General features: G+C 38.2%; 2 protein-coding genes across 3 annotated transcripts in view; one reads left to right on the top strand and one right to left on the bottom strand.

The window, feature by feature from the left end:
• LOC123767310 (uncharacterized) overlaps positions 1-2,207 on the top strand; it is a 270,450-nt gene extending 268,243 nt beyond the window's left edge. For both annotated transcript variants that reach the window (XM_045756880.2, XM_045756879.1), the window contains exon 6: positions 1,288-2,207. In XM_045756880.2, the coding sequence (XP_045612836.1) occupies positions 1,288-1,867 (580 nt within the window). In that variant the 3' untranslated portion in view covers positions 1,868-2,207. The remainder of the gene's footprint in view (positions 1-1,287) is intronic.
• Positions 2,208-6,750: 4,543 nt separating this feature from the next.
• On the bottom strand, positions 6,751-16,875 carry LOC123767308 (uncharacterized). The gene is made up of 3 exons (XM_045756875.2): positions 16,525-16,875; positions 12,233-12,433; positions 6,751-9,192 (listed from the first exon to the last, which is right to left on the bottom strand). Exons 2-3 carry the CDS (start codon positions 12,366-12,368, stop codon positions 8,765-8,767), a joined length of 564 nt encoding a protein of 187 aa, XP_045612831.1. The 5' UTR covers positions 12,369-12,433; positions 16,525-16,875; the 3' UTR covers positions 6,751-8,764.
• Between the last annotated feature and the right edge of the window lie 1,047 nt (positions 16,876-17,922).

Here is a 17,922-nt window from a genome sequence, read left to right as displayed (position 1 = left end):
TGTCGTACCTAGTAGCCAGAACTCACTTCTCAGCCTACTATTCAAGGCCCGATTTGCCTAATAAGCCAAGTTTTCCTGAATAAATATATTTACTATAATTTTTTTCTTATGAAATGATAAAGCAACCCTTTTCTTTATGTATGAGGTCAATTTTTTTTTATTGGAGTTAAAATTAACGTAGATATATGACCGAACCTAACCAACCCTACCTAACCTAACCTAACCTATATTTATAGGTAAGGTTAGGTTAGGTAGCCAAACAAAGCTAGGTTAGGTTAGGTTAGGTAGGTTAGGTAGACGAAAAAACATTAATTCATGATAACTTGGCTTATTAGGCAAATCGGGCCTTGAATAGTAGGCTGAGAAGTGCGTTCTGGCTATTAGGTACGACATATATATATATATAATATGGCACAACTCTCCTAAACACGAGAGTTAAGTATACAACTTTAGAACACTTTCCCACCAGGAGACTCGAACCCTAGCCAGCACAGAAGCCTTCCAGCAACTGGCATAAGGCGTACCTGTTATGCCAGTTGCTGGAAGGCTTCTGTGCTGGCTAGGGTTCGAGTCTCCTGGTGGGAAAGTGTTCTAAAGTTATATATATATATATATATATATATATATATATATATATATATATATATATATATATATATATATATATATATATATATATATATATATATATATATATATATATATATATATATATATATATATATAAATAATATAATGAGAGATAGTAAAGGCTTCAAAGTTACTTGATAGGAAACATTTAATAGTATTAGCACGCCATTCTTTCTTTGTAATGTCACATTTTCTGATTCGTATAATGCTGGTAACGCAATTATTAAAATAAAACTTGTTTATTCATTTATAAAAAACAATTTTTTCTTTGGCCTGCAATTTTTTAAATAAAATGTATTCATGTAATGAAAAGTTTAGAGGACTCCCCCCCCCCTTCCATGGCTAAGATTCTGGAAAGACCTGGGTGAATACTAGCTGGAAAATTTAGTTGTGGATTTACAGAGTTTCAGCAGGTAATATAAGTGGGGTTCAGTATAATGCTTCATGGTAATGTTAGAAAAGTAATGAGTGAATTTGACTAGATAAAAATGATCTGCCTTGCATGAGCCAATATGCATTCTGTAAGTTTCCTGTATGTTTTTCCATTTAAGTTTATTAACGGTTAGTTTTGCTAGAACTGATATTTTCAAATGGTGTTAAATATATCTAGGCATGCCACCTTTTTTAAATTTGTTAGTGATGTTCACTTCCTCTCAGGGGCAGACACAAAGTGGCGGTGGGTGCGAGTCGCAAAGTGGAGACACAAAGGCCCCTAAAAAAAGTCTTCATAAAGGCTTGCAATGAAACTGAATTTTCAAGAAAAGAAGTGGTCTTCGCCATTGAAACAGATGTATCCGAAGAACAGGAGGCAACTCACCTCGAAACAAAAATACCAGAGAAACTGGGGACAGAAATTTTAGAGACACAGACTGAGTGCAATATTCTCCGTCATGAGATAGAAGAGTTTTTACCAATGGTGCGCTTCCTCACCATGACGACGGATGAGTTCACACAGATTGTTCTCCCCTCCGGTGTCTTTAATAATGACGAAAGCATTGCTATTCTCCTAAAGATCAAGGGTGTCCCAGGATCATGCCTACCGGCTGTAGCACCATGTGAAAGCCTTCACAGGCACCTAAATAAGCAGGAGACATTGGAAGTACTCCTGGTAGAAGTGCAGGAAGGTCCAAAGGCAAAACCGCCTCCTGGAACGAGGAGAACTAACAGGACCTTGGTATTCCGGAACAGAATGGATGAGAGAAGATTTAGATTAGGGGAAGTAATGTGGAAGTATTGAAGTAATTTAACTTTTGAATGGTTTAATGTTAATATTTTATGAGAACTTTGGTTCTATTAGGGTTGTCTTCACATTTGAATGTGTACAAAAATAGTTCACCATTTTAGTTTTAGGGAGTAATTTTTAAATAAAAATGGCCTTTTAGAGTTATAAATGTTGGAATGTTTTCAGACAAAAAAAGGGAAGGCGACGGGACGTCGGTCATACATGTATTTGACAGTTAGTGGTTTTTCTTCTAATTTAAAGTCACATATTTGAACGTTTTATTCTGAAGTATATTTTTCCTATGGAAAAAAATGCTATTTTATATGCAAATGCTAATAAAATATATTAAATTTAACTTAATTTCACCATACCAAATTACATCTCATCACTGAACTTTGACATGAGCTCCCTTTTGGTGGTGGTCCCCTGCATGGTTGACCCCTCCCCACTACCACTTCTGTTGTGGTGACTTACTATTGCACGTCTTACCCAAGTTTCAAACTTTCTGGCAATCTGTTCCAGAAATAAAAAATGCCTAGTTTCCAAACCATTATTTATTCACTATTTTTCTGAATATAGACCCATCCATTTTTATTTTCAGGATACTTGGTAACAAATAAATTCGTTGTTACACCCTTTCATTTGTATTTGTCCAGTTCTATGTTAATCTTTTATTTTCAAGGGAATGTACATTTGGCGTTTTTTCTTCCCACACGTGGCCGTTTCGTATGGACCAAAGTTAATTTTGCCAAACCGTATCTGCATATTTTCAAAAGAACTTATGACGATCCTATAATAACAACACTTTTTAGTGCATAATCTAAGACGTCTAACACCAGTAAGATAAAACTAATAAATTACATTCAATGTCGTATTACTATATCTTCTCTGACGTTTTCTAGAAAATACTGCCCACCATCTGTCCTTCTGATACTAGACACACTCACTCCCCCCCCCCCCGGGAAAGTACTAAAAAAACTATTGTTAATAAAGAGTAATGTTGTGTTATTCGAGAATTTGAGGCATAAGAGTAAGGCCGCTTGCATCTATCTAGTACAGAGGACTGAGAATTGTTTAAATCGGAGAAGGTACTGCTCACCCCCCCCCCCCCCTCCTTTTTTTCCCGTAAGGTTCTTAATTTTGTTAAGAAATCGGATCAATGACAGCCAAATAAGGCGTATATATACTGTAATTGGGATAGACAATTTCTTCAGCCACTGTTGTAAAGGTGGGAAGGGGGGGGGGGGGGGTGCCGCGAGAAATGCATTAGTGCTCAACCCGTTCTCGCAAATTCGTAAAGTCAATATTGACTTATTAACTACGTGCATAGGTGATATGCTAAACATAATAGATATCCTTAAAAAGATTCATAGAAAACACCGACCTTACCTAACCTTGTTAGTATCTTAAGATAAGCATCTTATTGCTTCGTAATTACAATTATTACTTAACCTATACCTATTATAGGTTAGGTAATAATTGTAATTACGAAGCAATAAGATGCTTATCTTAACATACTAAGTAGGTTAGGTAAGGTTGGTGTTTTCTATGAATCTTTTTAAGGGTATCTATTATGTTAAGTATGTCACCTATGCACATATTTAATAAGTCAATATTGACTTATTAAATTTGCGAGAACGGGTTGTAGTGCTGTAGGTTCAGCATGTGGTTCTTCAGTCTACTAAGAACAAAAGTTCAACATGTCGACTTCATTGTTGATCAGTTTCTTTAATTTTAACTTTATTTACCCAGGAGATGTTATAGTTAACAATGCGTGCATTTTCTTGGAAGCAAAGTTAACATACAATACCTGGAAACATGTAATGTAAGGTAACTACTGTATTGAGGTTACTATGTGGGTACCACCCGGTTTGCTGGCTCCATCCTATAACCGAGCGAGTCTCTTGCAACCCCCCTTCTCCCCCCCCCACACCTTGTATATATAGCCCCCCCCCCCACACACACCTTGTATATATAGCCCCCCACACACACCTTGTATATATAGCCCCCCCACACACCTTGTATATATAGCCCCCCCCCACACACCTTGTATATATAGCCCCCCCACACCTTGTATGTATAGCCCCCCCCACACCTTGTATATATAGCCCCCCCCACACCTTGTATGTATAGCCCCCCCCACACACCTTGTATATATATATAGCCCCCCACACCTTGTATGTATAGCCCCCCACACACCTTGTATATATAGCCCCCCCCACACCTTGTATGTATAGCCCCCCACACACCTTATATAGATAGCCCCCCCACACACCTTGTATATATAGCCCCCCCACACACCTTGTATATATAGCCCCCCCACACACCTTGTATATATAGCCCCCCACACACCTTGTATATATAGCCCCCCCACACACCTTATATAGATAGCCCCCCACACACCTTGTATATATAGCCCCCCCACACACCTTGTATATATAGCCCCCCACACACCTTATATAGATAGCCCCCCACACACCTTATATATATAGCCCCCCACACACCTTGTATATATAGCCCCCCCACACACCTTGTATATATAGCCCCCCCACACACCTTGTATATATAGCCCCCCACACACCTTGTATATATAGCCCCCCCACACACCTTATATAGATAGCCCCCCCCACACCTTGTATATATAGCCCCCCCACACACCTTGTATATGTAGCCCCCCCACACACCTTATATAGATAGCCCCCCACACACCTTGTATATATAGCCCCCCACACACCTTGTATATATAGCCCCCCCACACACCTTATATAGATAGCCCCCCACACACCTTGTATATATAGCCCCCCACACACCTTGTATATATAGCCCCCCCCACACACCTTATATAGATAGCCCCCCCATACCTTGTATATATATATATAGCCCCCCCCACACCTTGTATATATATATAGCCCCCCCCACACCTTGTATATATAGCCCCCCCACATCTTATATATAGCCTCCCCCCCACACATCTTATATATATATATATATATATATATATATATATATATATATATATATATATATATATATATATATATATAGCCTCCCCCCACACACCTTGTATATATATATAGCCCCCCCCCCCCACACACCTTATATAGCCTCCCCCTCACACATCTTATATATATATATATATATATATATATATATATATATATATATATATATATATATATATATATATATATATAGCCTCCCCCCACACACCTTGTATATATATAGCCCCCCCCCCACACACCTTATATAGCCTCCCCCTCACACATCTTATATATATATATATATATATATATATATATATATATATATATATATATATATATATATATATATATATATATATATAGAGCCTCCCCCCACACACTTTATATATATATAGCCTCCCCCTCCACACACCTAAAATAAATATATATAATATAATATATTATATATTATATATAATCACCCCCCCCCCCCCTTACACACCTAATATATCTCCTTCCCCCCCCCCCACACGCGAGCGCGCGCACCTTCTTCACCTGGCTTTATCACTGTAAACCTCACCCTACCACACCCAACTCCACTTACACCCTCACCTTACCATACCCAACTCCACTTACACCCTCACCCTACCATACCCAACTCCACTTACACCCACCCATTGCCACCCGCACACAATTTCCCCAGGTCCCGCCTATCACTAACACTTTCATTGCACACTATCTACGTCACTGCAATAGAAAAATACGTTATTCCCAGATAGTAAATCTGTCATATGAACATTAGTTTTGCGTATCAATATCTGAATACCCGAATACTTACAGATGCCCCTGTCCGTAGATGCCTCTACGGACGTTTGGTTGTACATTTCGTATCTACCTACTTCGTGAAGGCTGTAGAGGCTGATTTCCCTTAAAAGGAGGGGGGGCAAATGGGCTGACCCGGATCACCCGATGAGCCTCTCCTAAATCACCAATCACTATAGAATTCCTGTCTTAGATATACAATGCAGTTGTGTGATGCTGGCCCCAAGCGTCTGTTTTTTCAACTTTGTACAGGGAAATATATTTTCTTCTACAGGTACACAGGGTATCCGGCGGTACCTGGGTCTATCCCACCCTCTCTATCATTCTTCCTCTTCCATTTTCTCTATCCTTTCCTTTCTTTCAGAACATTCAATATAGCGCTCAGCACACTCAATCATAACCGTTATTTGTTGTTGTTCTGATCCAAAGTTTAATAGTGTGGTTACGTAATGTGTGATGGACATCAGAAGTTTTTGAAAATACGCTGTGAACAAACTAAAATTTCGAACTTCCTTCCAGTTGTTGGTTTTTGCAATTGGAGCTGCTGCTACTAACGAGAGGGGGAGGGGGTCTACCCCCATCCTCCCTTGACACTATTCGGAGTATGAACATTCCAACCCATCCTCCTGTTTAGATACAACCCATAATACAAACATTGACGTACAAAGCACTTAGTAGAATTTTTGCACAGTTCACTAAATTTATAGAGTAAGAAAAAATGAAGATAAAAAGGAAACTTAAATATTCCTAGACTTAGTATAGATCACTTGTGTACTATATTAGGATTAAGATAGCACATATTAGGCCTCAGAAAGTTAGGTTAGTTTAGTTTGTAACATAAGTAAAAAAGTGTCAGAACTCGATAGTACCGATTTCTACTTTCTAATGGCTTTGTTCTTTGGTATATGTACTATGGTCCTCATTCTTCCTGCAAGTAGTACTAAAACAAGAGGATGGGTTACACAATTCACCATGGAAAGTTGTGCGAGGGTAACCACACCTGATTGGCCTCCAACCTTGGACTGACTGGCACTCTTTGATTTTGTTAGATTTATAAATATACACTTATTAAAATCATCTCGAAACCACGTGTGGTAAAAAAAATGCAGTAAATTATCAATATGCATAAGAAAAAGGAATTTTATCTTGTATATGTACAAATATATCAAAGAAAGTTGAGATACGAAGTAATATGATGGGATCGAGCCTGGTTTTTATTAAATATTTATTTCATTTAAAATTATTATTTTCCTTCAAAGATCTGTACGATACTTCGCTAACATCATTATCAAACATAAAGTATCCTTCCTATAAAATCTATGCATATGAAATATAATACATAGGAATACTTTTCTTTAAAATTTAACTATTTATTCCGGAGCTCCAGGAAGGCGACAACTTAGGCGGTATTCTGGAAAGAGATCCAGGATTTTTTTCTTTTTCTTTTAAAGCTTTGTAAAGTACGAGTTTTCTGGAAATTCATTGGACAAATGAAGTAGCAATATTTGTACTGCCAATCTCTGTGCCCAGGGCCAAGATTTCACGAATTGCGATAATGATCCTGCGTCCTGCAAAGTATAATTTGATCTGCCACATTGCTTCCCTATTATTAGACTTCTATCTTCATCTTAATCTAATACAATGAAATAGCTCAGTTTTCCTAATTTTTACCTACTAATGGCTATCGCTAAGAATCGCTGCTTCAAAGCTATTATGAACTTTTATGAGAAATTAGGCCAATGTATACAGTGTCTTTCGATTCACGTGCATCCAGCAATAACCTAAACTCCAATAAAAAAGATCGTTATAATGACTTTTATGAATATATCAGCCGTCATAAGGCTGACTTATTCAACCTCATAACCAGGATGCCGATTTTTTTAAGGCAACTTATTCACCAAGCGGCACTTTCACTTTGGATGTACGTAAAATCAATAGTAAAATCAATGACGTAACTTAATAAACTGAATAAGAAAGGACCAGAAAAAAATTATTCTGACCAGAAACTTTGTGCATATCCTATGACTCCCACACTCGTCTATTTAAAGTATTAACTTAAAATCGCTATCATTTCTCATTTCGTTCCCAAATTACCACCCTCATACCTTAAATGTTTTTGTGCGACGCAATCCTCCATTTGCCATTCATTGGTTCTTTCCTCCCCTTCACTATCTAGCCCGTTGTCATTTTTTTTGTATAGTATTTTCTACCATAGACGTGGGCACACATTTACAATGATAATCTGCATATATAAATTTTCTTCTGTCCTCCATCGAGAGGGTTAGAGATCTGTTAAAAATATAGTTCAGTGATTTATTTAATAATCAACCACAGAAAGTGTTTGTAGTGCTTTTAAAATGATAATCTAACCTACATACATATATACACAAATTTACGTATGTCCTACATAAACAGTGTTCGATGTGTCTTTTTATATGGTGTCAATAATGTGCATTTACAAACACAATAATGTGCACTTGTTAACACAAAAAATTATTATAATTCATCCTTAGGTTACAACACAAATTTAGTCTTGAACTATGTTTAGGACTAAATTATACCTGGTAGTTTGTCAGTAAGATAATGTAGTCATGATAACCATCCAAAGATTGCTAGGTCTTTGAATATGATCACAATTAATTTTTTTTTCATTCAAAACGCATTTTGTCAGGTTATTGTTTGTGTCACATGCTTAATTATAACAAAAATTAATTGTTGTAATTTTACTTAGACATTTAGCAATGTGTAGTGGTCGATTGTTTTCATTCTCTTTGTTCTGATGATGAAAATCGTTCTGCTTTTCCATTGATTATTTTTCAATATAGGTCATCATAATGTTTTCTCTCTGGATATTTGTAATTAACTTGTTAATGGAGTCAGATGGAGGCTAACTGCAATTCGATCTAACTTTACCTTCATGTATTTCAGTAAGCCAGTACTATTCCCTCCCCTGTACGTATCACATATTAACTAAAATTCCCGATGGCGAACAATTAACACACACAAGGTTATAGGAGGACTCAAACATGGGATGTGATCCATTGGTGAGAAGGAACGTGTCGACGTCCTCGCACATGTGTTTATCGTCATTTAAGTTTCTTTCTGTTAGAGTTCTTTGCTAATTATTCTAGAGCAGATATAGCTTATCGACTTCTTCATACTTGGGCTCGTCGCTGTCTTTTGAATCTTTTATATCGTCGTAGAGCTTTTGTTGGTTATTCTTTGGCAAGTGGAACTTGTCCATTTCTTCATATTTGTGCTCTTCAGTATCTTTTGAACCCTTTATATTGGTGTAACAGTGATCTTCCTTATTCTTCGATATTTGGAACTTGTCGATCTCCTCGTACTTGTGCTCTTCATTGACATTTGAACCATTTACATCGTCGTAATTCTGCTTCTGATCCGATGGTGCAGGGAATTTGCCTACTTCCTCGTAGTTGTGTTCTTCGTTGTCGTCTGGGTCCTTTACAATACCTTTATTTTTCTGCAGGCCATTATTCGGCCTCTTGATCGGTTCCAAGTAATCAGGTTCCTTGCTGTTCTCCGGAATCTTTCCTGCAAAAATAAGCTTACGTTATCACTGGGCTACAGGCGAATTTGATAATTAACTTCATACATGTTTTCCCTCACTAAGTTTGGCATTCATTCTTTCTCACTCACTCACTCACTCACTCACTCACTCACTCACTCACTCACTCACTCACTCACTCCAAGTGACCCTTGTCACTTGGTCATAGAATTCCAATAGGCCTGTGAGGCAATATTTACCATACCTGAATCCATGTTTGTTGAGTCACGAAGTCCCTTCTTTTCAGAAGTGCTACTAGAGTTTTTTCTCACGATCTTCTCCATCATCTTGCATGATATACAGGTTAGGGATACTTGCCTATAGTTCAGTGCCTCCTGTCTGTCGCGATTTTTTGTATATTGGGCTACATTAGCTGTCTTCCATATTTCAGGTAACTTCTCACCTAGTAGGTCTTCTGTTTCCTGTGACTTATTATACACTATGGAGAATGGCAAGAAAAGTGCATCTGCAAACTCTTTCAGTATCCGTGGGGAGACTCCGTAAGCCTTTTTCACATCAGATCCAACAGATGCCGCCTAACCTCATCTCTTGTAAATTCGAGCCTTCCAGTGTTGTCTGGTTAATTGCCACCTCTCTTAATTAAGAAACATTTCCTCGTGGTACCGTAAAGATCTGCTGAAATCTCTTGTTCTTCACACAATTCTTTGTTATTTTCTGTGCACCTGTCCTGACCTATTCTCAGTTTCATCACCAGTTCTTTCAATTGTCCTTGGCCTATAGAGCAGTTTTGGGTCGGTCTTGACTTTATTTGCTACATAATATTTTATACTCCCTCTATTCTCTTCTCACATTGAGGTATTCATTCCTGGTTTTCTGGTATCTCTCTGCTCTCCGGCATTTGATGCTGTGAATAGTGTTTTGTGTATGTGAATATGTAGCATGTGTTTGAGAACTAAACTAACCTCATTGAACGTGCTAGTGATGAATTTAAACTTCTTGGTCACGACTCTCAATATTCAGTGGATTTATGAACAAGTTCCCTAGATTATTGGGCGTTCACATAAAATTTAAATGCCCTCCATGGAATCTACATCCAACACTTCAGTGGATAGCATAATCAGTTCTTTAGTCTAGCACTTTAAAATTTATATCATCTGTGTTTCATTCAGAAGTTTAATTTTTCATAGGCTTCCCTTGTTCGTGTGTATTCACTCGAACAATCTATCTCGATCTCTCCAGTATAGACTCTTGAGAATTGTATATGTTGTGATCAGGTATTATTATTTTTATCGTAACACTCACCTCTCACCAGTGGGATTATATTCATGTAAGATGTTTATTTGTCATGTCTTGTTTGTGTTTATCAAAATGTTGGCTGTATACTAGTTCTTCATATTGTAGAATCGATTTGGCATATGTACTATGCTCGGTGTTGATCCACCATTAATTTAGATTAATAGGAACGGCTTTTATGTTGACAGAATTTCGCTATGCATCCAACGATATTTGGACTTGCTATTGTTATTGACTGGAGCTGAACGTGGAAATATTCCGTTATGTACCTCAGAACCTCATGTATGCGATCCATGTGCTTCATTTGATTTTGAAAATTGAATTTGAAATAAGTTTATTGAGGTATAAATACACGCAAAGGGATGAGATAGCTTAACCCATTCTCACCCGGTTCATTTGCTTCATGAGTGTTGACATTCATCCACCTACCATATGACTGATCAGATAATACTCTTTTGCTTACACAAAGCCGGTTTTTTTTTTTTACTAAACTTATTTTGCTAAACTAAACATTGGATACTGAACACCATGTTAGTTTGCGTTTCTTCAGGATTCTAAAGTACCTCCTATAAACCCAACTTTCTGAAGGATGTAAGGAAACTGCCAGTAAACTTGAAACGAATGTCGTTAATCGATTAAAATCCAGGATCACTCACTGTAATCTCCATCTAACACGAAACCTTAAACCCATTTTAAAGTACCCAATAAAATTTGTTACGAATTTCCGATTTCAAGAGGATTCTGTTATAACTGACCAATCTATATATCGTCTTCTTGAAAACATTCTGGCATTATATCCCTACCTATACACCTATAGGTATAGATGTAAATGTAGTGAGCCTCGCTTATATCCCCCGCACCTCACCCTAGCATTATCTCTCAAGCTTCACTCTACCTTCGCCTCCCTGCCCTCACCCTACCATTGTAATCATCAGCCCTGTACATTGCTGATATATTTGATATATTTACAGACAAGATATCTTCTAGAAACAAATTCTATTTTCATTATTGTGTTTGTTTACATAGACTATCAAAGTAAAGTATGCTCTTCCTGTAGAATTTGTTGTTTGTAATAGTTTCAAAAGAAATTAAATTGTTAGTGGTGTCATAATATTAATCAGATAATAGAACAGATATTGCAAAGTGCAACAAAGGGAAATATTGACTCCATATCTCAAGAATTTTAGAGACAAGATAAAAGTGTTATAGGTGTTATTTACGATACACCAAAAGTTTAATTACATTTGATCAGATAGCAGTATTTTGTAATGAAGGAGAATTTATCGCAGTGAATAATTTTAATTTGCCAGCATTAAAATGGGGACACTCTGTACTAACACTGGGCAAAGAATGAACATAAATTCAATGAAACAGCGCTGTATCACTTATTTTTGGAGCCCACTTGGGATCAAAACACGGGAATAAAGATTCCCGTTAAAAGGATCGTTGAAGAGCATGACAGAGGTAAAACTTGGCTCTCTCTTTATCTTTCAATCTGTATCTCTACTCAACCCATCGAGCAGTGGAAAGCGCAGTCGGGTCGAAGCCGAAAGGTCACGACTTCGAATCCCGGGAGAAGACGTGACCCGGTAAACAAAGGCGTTTAGGCAAGGTTTTCTCTCGCCTGATATCTCTGTACACCTAGCAGTAAATACGTAATCGATAGTTTGGCATTTGCTGTTGGTTATATCTTGCAAAGGTTAGTAGTTAGTCTAACACATTTCCTGTCTGGGACAATGAGACACTATTATTTCAACGTAAAACTATACTCGCCTTTCCTGTTGATGATTCGCTTGCATTTCTTCCAGTAGAGGCATAACAATGTGCTCACGACCATAGCCTTGATGATTAACACCGCCAGGAGGCTGTATATGGCCACCTGGCACCTCCAATGTTCCGCATTCCCCATCTCGGTATCAGGTGTTGTGCTGGTGTCTGTCTAGCAAGTTTCTTGCACACCTGGGATAATGTTGCCTGAAATAAATTTAATGGTTTATCAATATGCTAATATTGTAGTTTGTTTACATTCTAATTCATTTGTTCATGCTCCTACTAATCCACATATTAATGTATCCAGCTGTGTACTGTTGGGATGCAAGGGGTAAAAGCTTGATATTATCTACGGACATAAAGGTATTAGAAATACGAGTGTAATTGGGCATCGGCTTTGATGAATCAGGTAAGTCGGTGTACGTTCAAACGCTTATGTACAATAAACACACAACAACACGACGCTTATCATATCATGAGAACGGGGTGTGTTCAGAAGGCCAAATAAATTGGTTTATAACCTACAGGAGTTTACGTGTGTAAGGTATAAATTACCTTTCAGACACGCCTCTTGTTGACTATGTAATTCCATCAAATACGTAAAGTGGAACCACCCTCAAATTAGCAGTCTTTTTCTAAAGATATTGTTCAAAAGCTGTGCAATCCAGGACGGACTGAAGCGACGTCGTTTCATCTTCTTCTGGTGTGTGGTTTGGTCATATCTTCAGCCATGTTATTGTGGCATCATCTATGTAATATTGTACGTTACATATGGTTCATGGGTTAGTCATTATTAATTACATAAAAACTTTTATAGAAAAATGTTTTCACTTGTTTTCTGTGTTCGAAGTGCAGCTATCTAAATGCGTCACCAATATACTCTCATTGCGTCATCCGCATCCTCTGGAGCAGCCAAAACACACAATTTACTAAATACCTGCTGCATACACCTTTGGATATGGCCGAAGCTTAAAAGAGCATGGTTTTTGGCAACCAATCTTGAGGCAATGCGCGTCATGGCTGTGCCGACCCTATTGATCAGTTTCTCAACCGGGGTTCCCTGGAACCCTAGAATTTTGCAAGAGGTCGCTAGGGGACGCTAGATATCAAGAGATATCTGTTCTGATGGTGCCGCATCAGTGGTTGGCTCTGTAAAAGGTTTTGTATTTCTTGTAAAACAAGAAAATGTCGCTGTTATCACAACATACACTGCTCTCTTCACAGAGAGGTGCTGATTTAAAAATCTCTTGGACATGAACAAGTTTTTGATCATGCCACAAATATGGTCAACTGTAATAAACAAAGACCAGTTCATTTCAAAATGTTCATAAAGCTGTATGAAGACCTGGACAAAGAGCATATAAATCTCTTGCTATATACAATAACCCATCTGGAAGAACTGTTGGTTAATCTCGAACATTATTTCCCTCCCTTTCAACACAAGTGTATGATTAGATGAGAAATCCATACTCTGAATGTTGCTGCTATTCTGCTAATGAATGTTTCACGCATCACATTTGAGGTAATGTCTATTTCCAGACCTTTCTCTTTTCTGATTAAATGACCTGAGTTTCCCTCACCCTACACTTCTGTGCTGGTCTTCGCACTCCTGTTCGAATCATCACAATTTTACACTTGATTGGGTTACACATCCATGTTTCGGACCACTTGGAGTGTGTCCAAATAAATTTGCAATATATTACAATTTTATTTGTCCTGATTCTTCTTATCAGTTACGCGTTATCTGTAAACACTGATATGAATGAACCAATTTTCTCTGTCGGGTTGTTGACAAAAATAAGAGAAGATGGACCCTAGAACTGACCCTAGTGATCCTTCAATCGTAACCTCTCTCCACTCTGATATCTCTTATTATTCCAGCAGATGTTTCAGCTCCCTGAAGCCCTTTGCTTCCTTCTTGGAGGCATACATTGACTCACCTTAGGACTACTACTGATACGCAAGCCAGCTTCTTTACCTTGAGTGGAAGTCTCTTATGCGGGAGAGTACCGAATACTTTTTGAGAGTCGAGGAATATGCAATCTGCCCATTCTTCTCTCTTGCTTGATATCCGTCACCTTATTGTAGAACTCACACTCCCACTCTCTTTCCATCTTCACCGATGGGTCTAAGTCTGCGGACGGTGTGGGCTACTCTGTTGTTTTTCCCAACCACACTTATATGTGTCACCTCCCTTCGGAGGCTAGCGTCTTTACAGCGGAACTTTATGCTATTCTCTATGCTCTCCGTCTCTTGCTTTCTCATTGTCATTACTCCTTTGGGGTTGTAGTTGACTCTCGTAGTGCCCTCATGGCTCTAGGGTCCTTTAATCCTGTCCATCCGGTGGTCATCGAGATTCAACATTGGCTGTTTCTTATTTCTAGTAAATTTAAATCAGTAGAGTTTTGCTGGGTTCCCAACTATATTGGTGTTTCTTTCAATGAGCGTGCGGATGCAGCCACTAAGGAAGCTATCCGTTCTTGTCCCATCTCCCGTAAAGGTATTCCTTATTCCGACTTTTATCCTGTTATTCATTCCTCCATCCTTGCCCGTTGGCAGGGTTGTTGGTCCTCTGTAGTTAGTAACAAGCTGCGTACTCTCAAACGTAGTGTGTCCCCGTGGCCTTCCTCCTACCACCGTAACCGGCGGTGGGAAACTGCTTTGGCAAGGCTGCGGGTTGGCCATACTCGCTTAACCCACGGTCACTTCATGGAGCACCGCCCTGCTCCTTATTGTCCAAATTGCGTTGTCCCTCTTACAGGTGTGCATATCCTTGTTCAATGTCCTGACTTCCAGGACGAGCGTGTCTTGCTTTCCGACCGTCCCTCGCGGTCACTTGTCCCTCGATAGAATTCTAGGTGAATCGGATACTTTTGATATCGTTCGCCTTATGCGTTTTTGTTTTCGTATTGGCATTCTTAGTGATATTTAGCGCCCTCTGATTATTTCGCACTTTGATGGTGCTACATAGCCTTCCAGGTTTGGTGTCTTCTTTTGATAATTACCTTACCTTATTGTATAACTCAAATAAGTTTGTCTATTTTCTTTTGCTAAATCCATACTGGTGTTTTGAGAAAAAATTAGTTGTTCTGAATGTTCTTCTAACCTGCATCGGATCAGTCTCTCTGACTTATAGGGAAACTTAATGATGAGGGTCTGTATTTAAATTTTCTGTTCTTGTCTTCCGCCTTGCCTCTAGATTGTTACCCCATAAGCCGTTTCCCAGCAGACAAGATCGAGCATTCGCCTAACCTCGCTTTTCGTTCATTAGTACTCTTTTTCTCGTTTTTCTTATCTTCTTTACATTTAAAATTGTATTTTGAATTGTCTTCGACAACTTCCTCATTTAGTCCGTTGAAACTTTGCTGATAATTATATTCTAAAAAATTGCTTTTGGGTGGGTGGGTGGGTGGGTGGGGGGTTGTGTAAATGTAATTAAGAACCATCCCCATCGCAAGAGTATTATATAGAACATTTTTAAATTCAAACCAAGGAGCGTGAGACCAAAGACTTGTTTCCACGTTCACTTCCCCGATTTCACTTTCTGGAGTGCTCCTTCACACAGTTTCCGTCTAGTTCACCCCTTCTTGGAGTGCTCCTATAGGAAGTGAGGGCCAAGTTCACTCCATTTCGAAGTGCTCATAGTCAATGTTTTTTATAGTTCTCTTCTTTATGGAGTACTAATCCAGATAATGCCGGCCTAGTTCACTCATCATCAGAGTGCTTTATTAACTCCTCTTTGGAGTGTTCCTCAACATAGTATCAGACAGAAACGTCGTCGTCCCTTCACTTTCTAGTGTGTGGTTTTGTCAACATTGTATCAGACAGATCGTCTACAACAAGAATAACAATGCTTCCTCCACTAGGACTGTATATCCAGATTTCTTCTTAACATTTCCACCTAAAATTTCCAAATGCCTATTCTACCAACTCTGTCAACAATAATTTCTTCAACATAAGGCAAGTTGCAATGTCTAGCTCTCCATAGGCATTATTTATATCTTATTAAACATCTTGCTATTTTTGCCTAGTTTTTCCTCGACAACAAGAATAGTTTTATCACCTCTTTGGATGAAGTGTTTAATTTCCTCGTCAGTAATATGTTCTACACTTAAAAACGAATAACTCAACGAAAAAAAGTATCTCCATCACTGTCCACTTATAGTCTGCTGGAGAAGGAATATTAGACGATATTCTAACAATCCTTTAACAGAAGCACATAATTACCACACCTACCCTCTTCACCACCACCACACATATCAACGTAGTAGAAAAACACAAGTTCATTACATTACCTCGTATAATTCCAGCAGATGACCAGCGAAAGCAATTCCAAGAATATCAGACGTATTGGAGACTTGTGTAGCTCTTTAGGAACTCTGAAATGTATGTGGCTCCCTGTCGTATACGTGACGTGTTTAGCTCACTGTCGTAGCAAGACGTGTGCAGCTCTTTGGAGTATGATGAACTTTTATAGCTTCCTGGGGTATACGAGACGTGTGTATCTCTCTGGAGTATGCAAGACGCGTGTAGTTCCCTGGAGCTACTGGTAACAGTAGTCGTAACTTGACGTGCGCTGCTCCCTGCTGTGTGCAAGATGCGTGTAGCTTTCTGGTGTCACCAAGACGTGTGAGTGGCGAGGTGTGGGGAGTGTCGGTCCCAAGTGCTCCAACAAACACACATCCGGCCAACTTCTCTGACGCAAGAATTGATGATAAAGAATTATGTGACCATAACTTTCATTGGTTCTATTCCAAACCATTTCATCCAGCTCTGATTTTAATGTTAATTACTAAATGATGACCTATGTTAAAGTTACAACATTGCAATTTTGCCAACGAGGTTAACGCTGGGTAAACATCTTGGTGAGTAGGTTGATTATGGCAACATATCGCAGAACACTATTTTTACACCATAAAAAATCCTCGACGTTTTAAGACTTTAAATTTAAATATACTTGAATATAAATAATAATAAACAAAATATATATTATAATGAATATAATTTTTATTATGTATAATATTATAATACAAATATTAAAATATTATTAATCATTATAATTATAATAGTAAACGAAATGCACAGAATAATATCAGTAATGATGAAATTTGCATATCAGAAACAGAAGCTTTATTCGTAATTTATAAATAGAAGTTAGAATTCTAGCTCTACCGAAGGAAGTGCATTAATGTAAATTAAACCAACTTATTTACACAATTAGAATTGTGATATAAATAAGTAAACAGTGTAGTAGCAGTAAAAACTACAGTATGCGGCAAAGAAAACAATTGTAGGTAGGAGTGATGTTAATAATAACCAGTGGTAATATTATCAGTAGTGGTAATAGCAACAGGTGAATTACTGGACAACAGAGCCAGAATGCAAATGGGAAAATTGTGTGAAACCCGGGTACGGCTTCAGTGGAGGCGTCGGGAATATTATTGAGTGCAGTAGTACCCTAGATTGCAATTATTTTCATCCCATTGTGGCGTAGGCGTTTAGAGCGTTCATCTGGGAATACCCAGCTCATAGGTTCGAATCCTCATAACGGCTCCTGTGGATTTTCTCAGTAGTAGTAATAGTTGCTGTAGTGGTAACGAAGCAGTAGTGATAACAGTAACATTAGTGGTAATAGTAACAGTCAACCCGTTCTCGCACTTTCTTAGTCAATATTGACTTATTAAATACGTGCA

Source organism: Procambarus clarkii, chromosome 74 (genome assembly GCF_040958095.1).
Source record: "Procambarus clarkii isolate CNS0578487 chromosome 74, FALCON_Pclarkii_2.0, whole genome shotgun sequence".
Classification (NCBI taxonomy): domain Eukaryota; kingdom Metazoa; phylum Arthropoda; class Malacostraca; order Decapoda; family Cambaridae; genus Procambarus; species Procambarus clarkii.
This window is presented reverse-complemented; position numbering and strand designations above follow the sequence as displayed.